The 13535-nt window shown below is 44.3% G+C and overlaps 1 protein-coding gene across 2 annotated transcripts in view; it reads left to right on the top strand.

The window, feature by feature from the left end:
- Window positions 1-3354: 3354 nt before the first annotated feature.
- The window catches only part of LOC139373642 (syndecan-3-like), a 41225-nt gene continuing 31044 nt past the window's right edge, over window positions 3355-13535 (top strand). The window contains exon 1 of one of the 2 annotated variants that reach the window (XM_071114374.1): window positions 3355-3757. In XM_071114374.1, coding sequence (XP_070970475.1) covers window positions 3698-3757 — 60 coding nt within the window. In that variant the 5' untranslated portion in view covers window positions 3355-3697. The remainder of the gene's footprint in view (window positions 3758-13535) is intronic. The other variant, XM_071114373.1, reaches the window with a different exon arrangement.

Here is a 13535-nt window from a genome sequence, read left to right as displayed (position 1 = left end):
ACACTGTTAGTAGTAGTAATTTCTGCTTTAACATGAAGCTCTATTTGTTTTTTAGATCTTTTATAGGAATTCTGAGGGAAGGGGGTGAGGGGCCATGAGTTTAAAGGTAGACGCCGTGATATGACATCGTACACAACGGAGCGACTTCCTGCTTGCAGACGTCCACAACAACCTATTTCAAATCTGCCAACACTACCCACTATTGGCTCATCTTGAGGCATGATATATGAAAGGTGTTGTTACTTAAGTCTCGAAGAAGGAAGTAGCTCTACGGTGTACTGTCATCGCTGAGTCTACCTCGAACCCCAATCTCCCCCCTCCTCTCTCAGGGGGGTAAAGTGAAACCATGGATTGTACAGAAAAGAGGAGAGTGGTGTGTTTGTTTTTTTGACCTATATTAGTCCTGTAAAAGTGATGTATCATATCATATGTCCATGTCCCCCGGGAAAAGACCGGGCGTCGCCTGTCTTGCCCTCTGTAACCATGATTACCGCTGTGGCAGACGGCAGCGACACGGTGTACATTTGGGGCAGCGAGCCTTGTGTATATGAATAGGAGCACCACCTGTAACCATAATGTGTATAGTTATAACAGAAACCTGTGTATGTTTATTGCCTGGGCAACTATTTTTTGTAACTCCTGTTGTAGATTGTCTCTAAACAATGATGTGAGTCTTTATTTTGAAACAAAACTGAACAAAAAAACACTCAAAATTTGAAGTGTCATTTCGAGTGGTTTTTGTTTGTCTGTGTCTCTGATTTGTGTTGGGTAGCACACAGAGCAGTGTTGAGATGGGATTTGATAATCCTCCCCACACCTAAGAATGGAGTGAGGGAGATGCAAAGTACATCACTTGTCTTTTCTTACATATAACTGCTGCGAGGAAGGTTTTTATCCATTACTGATGTGGTTGTCACCTAGCTACATTTAGGATGATTATTTCAAATGATTGATTGGTTTCTATTTATTCCTTGATTGGTTTTATCTCTCTGCAGAGTGATAAAACAGTACTAGCCTTTAAGCCTATAAAATTAGTATAGTTGTATTGTCCTCCAGGAAAGGAAGAGGTGGTTTTTATACAGCCACCAAATAAACCAACAATCCCAGAATTTGTATCAACTTTTGTTAGGGTAAGGGAATCAGGAAAGACATATTTGTATAATTATGGTGTTTTGTAATGCCTCCTTTTTAAAATATTATTTCATTGTAAATTGTGTGTAATTCAGCTTGGTGCTATTTTGTACAGTTTTAAATATTTAAAAACCATTACATCAGAAGACACTCCTTTAGTCAACAGAAAGTCATTTTCTTCTCCTTGCCTTCAGCTGCAGAACTGTTCTCAAAAGAACAAAGGACAAAGTGAGAAAATGACAGGAGAGTGGTACTTCTCATGGGAACATGCACTCACATGCCCAATAGTAATAGGCTAATGTCACCTCAGTATAATGGAATGGGAAAATAACCCGGGGTCATAGCAGTAGAGTAGCCTAGGCAACAACATAGAAACGCATCGAGATGGACTGACCTGGACTGGACTGCAGTTCGGTTAAATGTTTTTCAAAACGTTTTTCCCTGTGCCTCTAGCCTAGGCTACTGAACGCGACCCAGTTTACTTTTACTGTAGAATCAGCGGATATGTTGGTGTGAAGGCCCTCTGACTGGTTGGCCTAATGGTACTTTCAAGACAACTGGGAACTCAGGGGAATTTTTTTTTACAATTATGACTTCAGTGATCTTCAGGTTGGAAAGTCTTGAGTTTTAGAAAGAGGCAGGAGTTCCTGACTTCAATTCCGAGTTGGATGACCGTTCAAAAAGTTTGTTATCAGTCGGAGCTATTTTTTTCCTAGTTCAAAGTAGTCTTGGAACACTCAGAAGTCAGAGATGTTCAAGTTCCCAGTTGTTTTGAACTCAGACACATCCCTGGTAATCTGGAGTTGCACCCATGCGCCCTGCAGTGTGGAATGTGCTCTACCTCGGCCCCTGTGTTTTTTCACTGGGAGGTGTGTGTTTGTATGCAGGGTTGGGTAGTAACGGATTACATGTAATGGGGATTAGGTATATAGTAGTCAGATTACAGTTACATTCTTAAAAATATCTAATTATATTTTGGATTACTTTATATGCTATCAAGAGGAACATTTGATGAAAAATTCTCAGCAATGCCATCATTTAGTGCACCATCAAGTCTCACAGGCTCTCGGTTCTATTGTCTTGCTGATCGCTCATCAAAGGTGGATGGATTCTTATAGTAGGTCACAGGACTCTTTAAAGTCATTCAGTGTGCTTTATTAAGAAGTGTAGGCCTACTAAGTATGATTCAATAAATGTTTTAATCCATGCAAGAATGCATGATTCAAGATATTTTGATGTGCAACCTGAACCAGTAATTGTCATGAAGTTTGGGTTTGACAATTAGGCTATTGTTGCTATATATTACTGGCTAAATAGGGCTCCTGAGTATTCAGACATAACATACTAATTGGGGTACCCCGAATTTACGTTTACTATGTTACGTCTACCTCTGAGTTCAGGTTGTAGCGTACACAGTAGATCTAAATAGTCTACAAAGCAGCAAGCAAGGCAGGAGCTTTATGGAGAACAGACGACTGTGATTGACCAATGGAAAAGAGAAACATGCATATCCAATTTATCAGGTGCAGGAAAGAAGAACGTCAAGGGAAAAAGGAATGTCGGCAACTCTGGTAGACTGCTCCTATGGTGATTTAATCAGACGCACAACAAAGACAGAAAGATCTAAATATATTCGGATCAAAACGCTGTCTTTTTTGTGCGTCTGATTACATCGACATGGGAGCATAGCAGAGTTGCGGACATGAGTTTTTTCTTTGATTGACCAGTGGGCCAGGTGTGTAGTCATTCAACCAGTTTGAATAGGCCACCGTGACAATATTTTGGAATCTTGTGTAGCCTGTATGCTCACACATTTAGAACATGTGAATTATAGGTTATCTATGTTCTTACACTATTGGAAATAAGGTTACTAAATTAAATACATTATTTTAAACGCTGCAAATTTAAATTAGGCTATGTCGGGTCTAAAAGTAATCGGATTACATTACTCCTTTTGAGTAATTCAAAAGATTACGTTACTAATTACTTTATTTCATGTAAACCTAACTGTAATCATTAAGGGAATAATTTTTTTAAGTAATCCGCCCAACCCTGTGTATGAATGCGTTTGTGTGTGTGTGAGAGAGGCGGGGAACAGCCAGTGGGTGCCTATTCGGGGCTGCAGGGGGCATCCTCGCCTCGCCCGCCAGAGGAGATCCCCCCCCCCGCCTAACACACACCCCTTCTGCCAGACTCTCCCAGGCCGAGCGGCGTCGCCATAATAAGGAACATCCTGCTTTCGACAGAGAGGGGGAGGATAGAGCTGAGGTCTGGCATCTCCCGGTAGTAGGCTATATCTACCAGGTCTTGAACACTAAAGGGTCCAACAGAGGGGGACAAAATAATAGAAAGAAAAGGGCTTCCGTCGTAGGAATCTCCACTCGTTTTATGCCTGGTACCATTACCGGAGAAGGACACACGCCGGTTTAGTGTTTTACCGATACGGATTAATAACACGCCAGACGGATGTTCGCGAGGAGGGGCGGTGCACTCTGAAGTTAGAGACTACTGCCTACCGAGAGAAGCGCTTGTTCCCCCGTGAAGGTTCGCGCCCCCCAGCCACAGCATGAAGCTGCCGCCGTGTCTGATGACGATCCTCGCGGCGCTTCTCGCTCACTCCGCGCTGGTAAGGGTCTGCCGGGTCCTTTGTATTCTATTGTTCCATTTCTACCGATGTATCATGTCGCAACGTGGTCCGGGATCTAGGGTTGCACAGCATAGGCCATAGGGTATTGATAAACTATATCTTTGGTGTGTGTGCGTGCCTGCCTGTGTGTGTTGCTCGTGGATAATGAGGCAGCAGTAGCAGTGTGTGTCTGCTACTCGGTGATCGGTAGTAAATATTGGACTCGACCCACATTTGGTCGAGCCGCCCGTGACTCCTGTGTCTGGCTCGCGGCCCCAGACTCTGCCCGGGTCTTTGTGTCTCAGAGACGGGGGTTAATTTTTTAGAAAGGCCTCGCGAATTAGACGCCAAAGAGCAGTTAACCGAATAAAGACCTGTAATAACCTCAATTAGAAGGGACCCACTAATCTCACACACACACACACACACACACAGAGAGAGAACTCAGGAGTTGTGTGCGTAATTAGTGGGTCCGTTCTAATTTAGGTTATTACGGGTCTTTATTCGGTTAACTGCTCTGTGGCGTCTGATTCGCGAACTCACTTACACCCCCGGTAATTAAGCTCGAGTCCGTAGGCCTACAGCTGCGAGGGGACATGGTGGGGTGTTCGATCTGCTGCCCGGTTGACCTCTTTATGTGCGTGCGTCTATTTCCGAGGCGGAGGTGAGAGCTAACGAGGCCTGTCCGGAAAACGCAGGGGCTGCTCTGGTAGCCGGAGGGTGTGTGTGTGTGTGTGGTGAAGAAGGGGTGGGCTGTAGGAAACGCGATGCGGTGCGCAAGGGATGGGAATGATGTCATCGGGAATCGCGAGGCGAAATGATTAGGAATGCGCACGTCTCCCGGAACCAACCAGTGCGTCACGCGCATACGCGCATTCAGCACCCCCTCACCAGCCGGTACCAATTTATCCTCCATACCGGGAAAAGTCGTTCGTTGTGCTCTTAGTATGATAACACAGTTCTTCAAATAGCCTACAGTCCGTATACAGTCCATCTTGGATGCAAAAGTGCTATTGGCTTAAAATGGTAAAACACATAATGCCTAAAATATCCTCCAATTTAGTTTTTTATGTAACTTGACAAGTCAGTTAAGAACATTCTTATTTACAATGATGGCCTACCCAAACCTGGCCAAACCCTAACCCGGATAGTACATATGTACCATATGGGACTCCCAATCACAGCCGGTTGTGATACAGCCTTGAATCGAACCAGGGTCTGTAGTGACACCTCTAGCACTGAGATGCAGTGCCTAAGACCACTGCGCCACTTGGGAGCATTAAAAGGGGACAGTCTGTACTTTTCCTCTTATTCACTATGTGATCTTGGATTCATTTTGGTGGAGTAGTCCTCACACTACAAGTTTGACTTCGCTGTCCAACAAGTCTTGGATGGCGCTGTATGTGATAACGTGTGAATCCCTTATATTTCCCCGGCTCTACAGTAGCCTATTTGATGGGAGTGTCTAGTTGGCCTGATGCTCGGAGCTGAATGACCAGGCCGGTACCGCTGGCTGCCATAGCCTTATGCAGGTCGCACACATACGATTAACTGTGTCAGTCGGTGCTGTTGGTGGCCTACCTCCCTCTAATCTGACCCTGATGACACACACACACACACACACGGTGGCAGGTGTGTTTCTCATGCTGGCACAGGCCACATCACACATACATCAGTGATCTCAGCTATGCGCAGGATAGGGCTCTCAACTGTGATTTCACAGTCTACACAAATGGAGGTATGGAGCTCCGTTTGTGTGACGTTCCAAAACTTAATCCACACAATAATACGTATATCCATAGGATCTGTTGCATAGACTGTGTAGAGTCCTCAACCCAAGAAAGCCCTGCCCTGGGGACAGTCACACACACACACACACACACACACTTCAAAGGCACACACACATCAAAGGCACACAACACAGATTGGCTTACTTGCCCAGATCTTTTGCTGCCTCCAGTGAATGACTGGCCATGTGTGTGTCCTGGTTCAATCCTTGGTGGATGGTCTGCATTGGTATTTATTTCCTGTGATATGAGGCCATGATGTAATTTCCTGCTGTGTAAATTTAGATGAAGCGTGATTTTCCCACAGACATCTGCTGCATCCCACAACGACCTTGTGTGTGTGTCTGCCTGTCTTTTCCTGCCAGGGTTTGTGTGCTAGCTCTTTTTGTGGTATGTATGAAATGAGAGAGAGCTTTTATGTAGTGTATGTGTATGTGTGTGTGTGTGTGTGTGTGTGTGTGTGTGAAGAGTGGTGTTTTTGAGGATCATGTTTGGTTCGTGCAATGAATCAGTTTCTTGTGCCTGAAATGGTAGACCAAGCCCCCAATAGAGACCAAAGGACGGCGGGAGGGAGAAAATAGTGTGAGAGAGAGGGGGATAGAGAGAGAATGTGGAATGTGAGAGGCAATTTGACACAGGAAGTGGGTCCTTCTCACTCCTTTAGAGGACAGACTCTACCACACACATCGATCTGTATAGAGGCACACATACACAGATGGGTATGGACACAGATAACAGCATGAACTCACATACAGTATATCGTGTGTAATAATACCTATACTACACTATGTAGCCTAGGATACTTTTTTCAGGGTTGTGGCCAGTTCCACTGCAGTAGTAGGAAATGAAACCGCTCTCAGCTCATATCCAGAGCTCTGTTAAACCCTACAGTAGGTCTGTACGTGTGTAGGCTTACAGTAGGTCTGTGTTGGCCTGAAGCTAAGATCACAGACGCTGAGATGCGATAGTCCGCCCCCCCATTGTGACATAGCTACACGGCTCTGAGGCCACCACCTGCGAGAGGCGCACAGCCCCAACACACACCTCCCCACAATTCCCAACCAACGTGTCTCTGGTACGTGTCCTCTGTTCATTTGAATGTGTTGACTGCTGGAGAAATTCCTTGAGCTGAGCTGAGAATTCAAAGTATGAATGAATGCCAACGGTCCAATATTCTAGAACACTGCTGTGCACACGCGGACATGTTTGGTACTCTGATAGACCCTTAAGTATTGAGCCTGGCATGATAACAAGCAGTGTAGTGATGATGTCTCAACCCTACCCCCTACCCCTCGGCTCCCCTTACCTCTATTGTACTAGTGTTCAGTGATGGGACACAGCCGTGAAAAGGTGGAACCAGTGTTTCTCCTCGCTCTCCTGAGGGACAACCATACAGACAAGCCACATCTTTGTTCCAGCCCTGCACTGACCTGACACGCCTGAATCAAATAACCAAAGGTTTTGTTGAGTCAGGTGTGCTAGTGCAGGGCTAAAACAAAATGGTGGACTGTCTGGTGGTCCCCCTGGTCCAGAAGAAACACCTTTCATAATATGTCTCTACCCTTCAACATGCTTAGTGGAGGTATGACATCACTAGGGTACCCACACCTAGCCTGTCATCTTCAGATCTCTAAATACTGACAGGGAAGGGGATAGGGTGTGGGGATAGAAGTAGATTTTTTCCCCCAGGGTTAGTGTTTTCACCTGAAATAGTGACTTCTTGCACAAAAGGCAAAATTGCTCCATGTAGGGGCTGCAGTGTAATGTGTGTCTGGGGTCAGATAGGGAGATTCCCATCTCTATCCATCTGCCACTATCTACACACTATCTACTGTATAAGGTGTGCATGTGTTCGTGTGTTGGTAGTGTTAATGCTTACAGATGGGCCTATGTAGCAGCTTGAGGTACAGTCAACTACAGTCTTTACTCTTTAGCTCACACACACACAGAACAAACCCTCAGTAATTGGGCAGTACTGCAGACATCCTCACACACTCATATTCTCAAGAGAAGGTAGAGGGGGATGCACAGGAAGGAAAGAAAAAGGAGGGAGGGAGACATGAATAGGAGAGAATTGACAATGAAGATGAATGGATGGAACGCAAAGTGAGATGTAGAGAGCTGTGAAGAGACCAATAGAGGGAGGGATGGTGGGAGAGAGGGATGGAGAGCGAGGGGGAGGGAGGCCAGTGTAGCTCATTTCCCAGGAGACACTGCTCTACCTGCTCTCCATGGCCGTCGCTATGACAACCACACTACTGCTACTGTCACAGCTTTATCTCTATCCCTCTTTATCTCTCTTTCCCTCAACCTCCCTCTCTATCCATATCCCTATCTTTGTATCTCTCCCTCAACCTCCCTCTCTATCCATATCCCTATCTTTGTATCTCTCCCTCAACTTCCCTCCCTCTCTATCCATATCCCTATCTTTGTATCTCTCCCCCAACCTCCCTCTCTATCCATATCCCTATCTTTGTATCTCTCCCTCAACTTCCCTCTCTATCCATATCCCTATCTTTGTATCTCTCCCTTAACTTCCCTCTCTATCCATATCCCTATCTTTGTATCTCAACCTCCCTCCCTCTCTATCCATATCCCTATCTTTGTATCTCAACCTCCCTCCCTCTCTATCCATATCCCTATCTTTGTATCTCAACCTCCCTCCCTCTCTATCCATATCCCTATCTTTGTATCTCAACCTCCCTCACTCTCTATCCATATCCCTATCTTTGTATCTCTCCCTCAACCTCCCTCCCTCTCTATCCATATCCCTATCTTTGTATCTCTCCCTCAACCTCCCTCCCTCTCTATCCATATCCCTATCTTTGTATCTCTCCCTCAACCTCCCTCCCTCTCTATCCATATCCCTATCTTTGTATCTCTCCCTCAACCTCCCTCCCTCTCTATCCATATCCCTATCTTTGTATCTCTCCCTCAACCTCCCTCCCTCTCTATCCATATCCCTATCTTTGTATCTCTCCCTCAACCTCCCTCTCTATCCATATCCCTATCTTTGTATCTCTCCCCCAACCTCCCTCTCTATCCATATCCCTATCTTTGTATCTCTCCCTCAACCTCCCTCCCTCTCTATCCATATCCCTATCTTTGTATCTCTCCCCCAACCTCCCTCTCTATCCATATCCCTATCTTTGTATCTCTCCCCCAACCTCCCTCTCTATCCATATCCCTATCTTTGTATCTCTCCCCCAACCTCCCTCTCTATCCATATCCCTATCTTTGTATCTCTCCCCCAACCTCCCTCTCTATCCATATCCCTATCTTTGTATCTCTCCCCCAACCTCCCTCTCTATCCATATCCCTATCTTTGTATCTCTCCCCCAACCTCCCTCTCTATCCATATCCCTATCTTTATTTCTCTCTCTCCCTCAACCTCCCTGTGTTTAGTGTGCGCGTGCATTTATGCACATTGAGAGAAACTGTGTGCGTGCATTCTATAACAGGACTGTAAATTAGAGAGCAGCAGCAGCAGCAGCATACTGTCTCCAAAACCACAAAGCATTCTGGGATCTCTGTTTTGGGGCTTCACTATAAATATAAACCAGAAACAGGGCACTCCCTCACATAAACATATAGGGTTTTGTGTGTGTGTGTGTGTGTGATGCATCTTTCACCTCTATTCTTTCTCAGTCGTCTGCTTCTCTTCCTTGCATGTGTGTTTGGAGACGTGCATGTATCCTTCCTCTCCTCTGTTTGCCTCTCTCTCCCTCCATCTCTCTCTCTATCTGTCTCACGTGTTTCCGTAGCGATCATGGTAATTAGGTTACCAAGGAGACCAGATGGGTGTGGTCAGAAATCTGATCCGCCCTGTAGGGAACTTTGAAATTCAGCTTCCCAGCAGGAGCGATAAAGGTAGACTAACATTTGAGATCCCGTTTATGCAGGGCTTCTCAAACTTTTTCAGACCGGGGACCCCTTTTGTGCTAGCAAATACATCAGGAACCCCCTCATAATTCAAGTGAGATAAAAATAGCATACAAGGACTTTTACTATGACTTCGGCAGTGCATGAACCAAGTCTCGGGCCCTGGAAAGGCATCAGAGAGAAAATGTTGCTGTTTTCGAGCTAATTTCCTGCAATTCTACTCTGTTTTGGTAAAAATCTGAGGGATGGGCTTGGAGAAATGTAACCACTCTCAAATTCATAAACAGGGCTATGGATGCAAGGAATGACCATCCATGACATCAAAATTGTAGTTTTAACCATGTTTTGAGGCTATATAGTGTTTGTTTACATTTACATTGTTCACAAACATTGGAGTAAAACAAGCTGAAATTTTGGGTTCTGATGGGGTACGACAATTGAGCTAAGCTCATGAGGCATTTCTAAGTTATTTTCTTCAAGAATCAATGGGTAAAAATCGATGTAGCAACTAAGGATTCTTGCTTTAAATTCCAGTGCGTTTAGGAATAAAATTGGAGGGGAATACAAGCAGTGGTAAAGAGCTGCTGAACACGTTGATTGGCACGTGTGTTGTTCTCTTACTCATTAGAAAAACACCATTTCAGTCTTGGAGGTGTTTCCTGACCAATCCCCCCCCCCCCATGAGACACTGGAAGCCTATTTCACATTCTCAAAACCCCCCAGAATGAAACTAAGATAACTCAAGAGACCTGTCATTCATGTTGACGTTTTTGCCAAGGTTGTTTTAGTTAGGCAATTTTACATCTAACTAGGGTGTTCGGGGCAGTATTTCTCAAGTAAATGTGATGTGTTGTCTTATGTAAACAGTCGGAGCTGCTGGGCAGGTCTGTCTCACTCATCCTATTGGATAGAGTGCAATCACCGCAGCGGTTCATCCAAAAAGCAAAAAATTTTGTGCATTAAAATAACATCAAATTGTTCAGAAATACAGTGTAGACATCGTTAATGTTGTAAATGACTATTGTAGCTGGAATTTTTGATTTTCAATGGAATATCTACATAGGCGTACAGAGGCCCTGTGTTCCAATGGCACGTTGTTAGCTAATTCAAGTATATAATTTTAAAAGGCTAATTGATCATTAGAAAACCCTTTTGCAATTATGTTAGCACAGCTGAAAGCTGTTGGTCTGATTAAAGAAGCAATAAAACTGGCCTTCTTTAGACTAGTTGAGTATCTGGAGCATCAGCATTTGTGGGTTCGATTACAGGCTCAAAATGGCCAGAAAAAAATACTTTATTTTGAAACTCGTCAGTCTATTCTTATTCTGAGAAATGAAGGCTATTCCATGCGAGAAATTGCTGAGAAACTGAAGATCTCGTACAACGCTGTGTACTACTCCATTCACAGAACAGCGCAAACTGTCTCTAACCAGAATAGAAAGAGGAGTTGAAGGCCCCGGTGCACAACTGAGCAAGAGGACAAGTAAATAAGAGTGTCTAGTTTGAGAAACAGACGCCTCACAAGTCCTCAACTGGCAGCTTCATTAAATAGTAGCCGCAAAACCCCAGTCTCAACATCAACAGTGAGGAGGCAACTCCGGGATGCTGGCCTACCGTCAATACTGTTTTGAAGTTGTTTTAATATTTGTAGCTACTTTTTAAGTAAACACCTGCAGTCAACTTGTGCAATACGTTAGGAGATAAAGAAGATTGCGCTCTTCATTTCACCTGTCACATAATTCTTCATTTATGAAGCTTACCAGTAGTCCCCAGTTACGAGGTGTTTGTTTACAAGCACACATCAACGAGAAACCGGAGCCTTGTGATTCACTCAATGTTGTGCAGCACACGACAGGTGATTTAGTTACAGTATGGAATTCACAACTAAATGTTTGCCAGCTAGATCTCTTATAACTATTAAAGCTGCAATATATAACTTTTTGGGCGACCTGACCAAATTCACAACGAAATGTGAGTTATAGATCTGTCATTCTCATTGAAAGCAAGTCTAAGAAACGGTAGATCTGTTGTGCTACTTCTATGCTTCCCGTTCTTAAGTTTTGTTTTTTGCATCTTTTACTTTCTGCACTTTCTGTACACATCTACCAGTTGAAAATACAATATATTTGGTTATTGAAAATATATTTCACACCTGTATAAATGGTAAAATGATTCTCTACAATATACATGGCTTGTTTTGTCACATAAACGGAAATGAGGATTTCTGCATATTGCACCTTTTAAGTTAACTGTGCTAAATGCTCTGCAGTTGTGCTCATGGTTTGCTAGTTTAGTAGCTAGTTAGCCATCTAGCTAAGTGGTTAGCTTCTTCCAAAATCAAGCTTTGCTTGACAATAGCAGAGGATCCCCTCCTGGCTCAAGAGCTTTGCTGTCTAATATCTGTTTTATGTGTGCAGCAAACTGTGAGAAGCATTTTTTGACTTACTTGTATAACTTTATGAGCTGGGATGTCTGTCCTGAAGATAGTTTAGGTCAGAGACTATAACATTTTTGTAATGCGCTCGTTAACATTTAGTTAGCATTCTTTATGGGATTTTAGATTACAGAGGCTCAGTGGGGTTTGAAAATAGCACCCCTTGTGTTCAGTGCTGGTATTACTGGATATCCCAGTATGGCACAATGTCGGTATGAAGGTATGGCAATCTGGATACCACCCAAGCCGTGTGTATGTGTGGCATCCGACCGCAAGGCACTACAGAGGGTAGTGCTTACGGCCCAGGACATCACTGGGGCCGGGCTCCCTGCCATCCAGGACCTTTATACCAGGCGGTGTCAGAGGAAGGCCCTAAAAATGGTTAAAGAATCTAGCCACCAAAGTCATAGACTGTTCTCTCTGCTACCGCACAGCAAGCCGTACTGTCTGGAACCAACAGGACCCTGAACAGCTTCTACCCCCAAGCCATAAGACTGGTGAATAGTTAACTCTGTAACTATCTGCATTGACCCTTTTGCACAAACTCTTTTGACTCACCACATACGCTGCTGCTGCTGTTTATTATCTATCCTGTTGCCTTGACACTTTATCCCTCCCTACCTGTTAGGGAGGTTACCAGTATTGCGATACTCGTAAGTGTCGTGCCAAGAAGAGAAAAAAAGCACAAAGCGGATTTATCTTCTTTAGGAAAACCGCCCGAATGTTGAAAACAAACATCATCATGTTGTCATCCAGAGTCACGTGTTTATTTTTCAGGCTGTAGAACACTATCTTACAAACAGCAGGTTTTTAAAGGACCAAAGAGTTTGGTCTGCTTTGTGTTTTCATTTTTTACCATATTGCCATATGTACATATCTACCTCAATTACCTCGTACCCCTGCACATCAACTCGTACTGGTACTCGTGTATTTAGTCTTCGTTTGATTATTTTTCCATCATTTCTTTTATTTTCTCTCTGCATTGTTGGGAAGGGCCCGTAAGTAAGCATTTCACTGTTAGTCTTGATTTGTGCATGTGTGTGTTGATATGTTGTGTTTGTGCATGTGTGTGTTGATATGTTGTGGGGTTATGTTGCTAGACACAGGAAGTGTGTATTTGTAGATCTGGCCTTTGAGCTTTGTCTGAGAAGAGGGGGGGCTTCCTGTGTGTGTTTTTGAATAATTTAGCCGATGTCCCGACAGAGGAGTGAACGAGGTCAGAAGCTCCTGCTACAACCGTCTCTTCCCATCCCTCACTCCCCCTCTCCCATCCCTCACTCCCCCTCTCCCATCCCTTACTCCACCTCTCCCATCCCTCACTCCCCCTCTCCCATCCCTCACTCCCCTTCTCCCTCCCCATCCCTCCATTTTTACATCTCTACTTGCTATATCAGAGATTCCCTATCTACATCTTGCTCTCGATCTCTCTCTTAGTACATCTCTCTCCCCTATTTTTCCCTCTCCCTCCTTCCTTACATCTCCCATCCCTCCTTCTTCCTCCATTACTAGAGAAGGATCCGATTTCGACCACAGATGCTCATGTGGAGTTTAACCACAGATGACTGTGTGTAGATGCAAGTATTGCCCATTGTGTCGTCGATGTGACTATATGTAATGTACTGTTCTATAGTGTGTTATAGAGAGTATGTTGTGGGTCACCAGAACATTAGACTAA

Source organism: Oncorhynchus clarkii, chromosome 18 (assembly GCF_045791955.1).
Source record: "Oncorhynchus clarkii lewisi isolate Uvic-CL-2024 chromosome 18, UVic_Ocla_1.0, whole genome shotgun sequence".
NCBI classification, from domain to species: Eukaryota; Metazoa; Chordata; class Actinopteri; order Salmoniformes; family Salmonidae; genus Oncorhynchus; species Oncorhynchus clarkii.
Note: the sequence above shows the minus strand (reverse complement) of the source record. Positions and strands in the feature narration are given on the sequence as shown.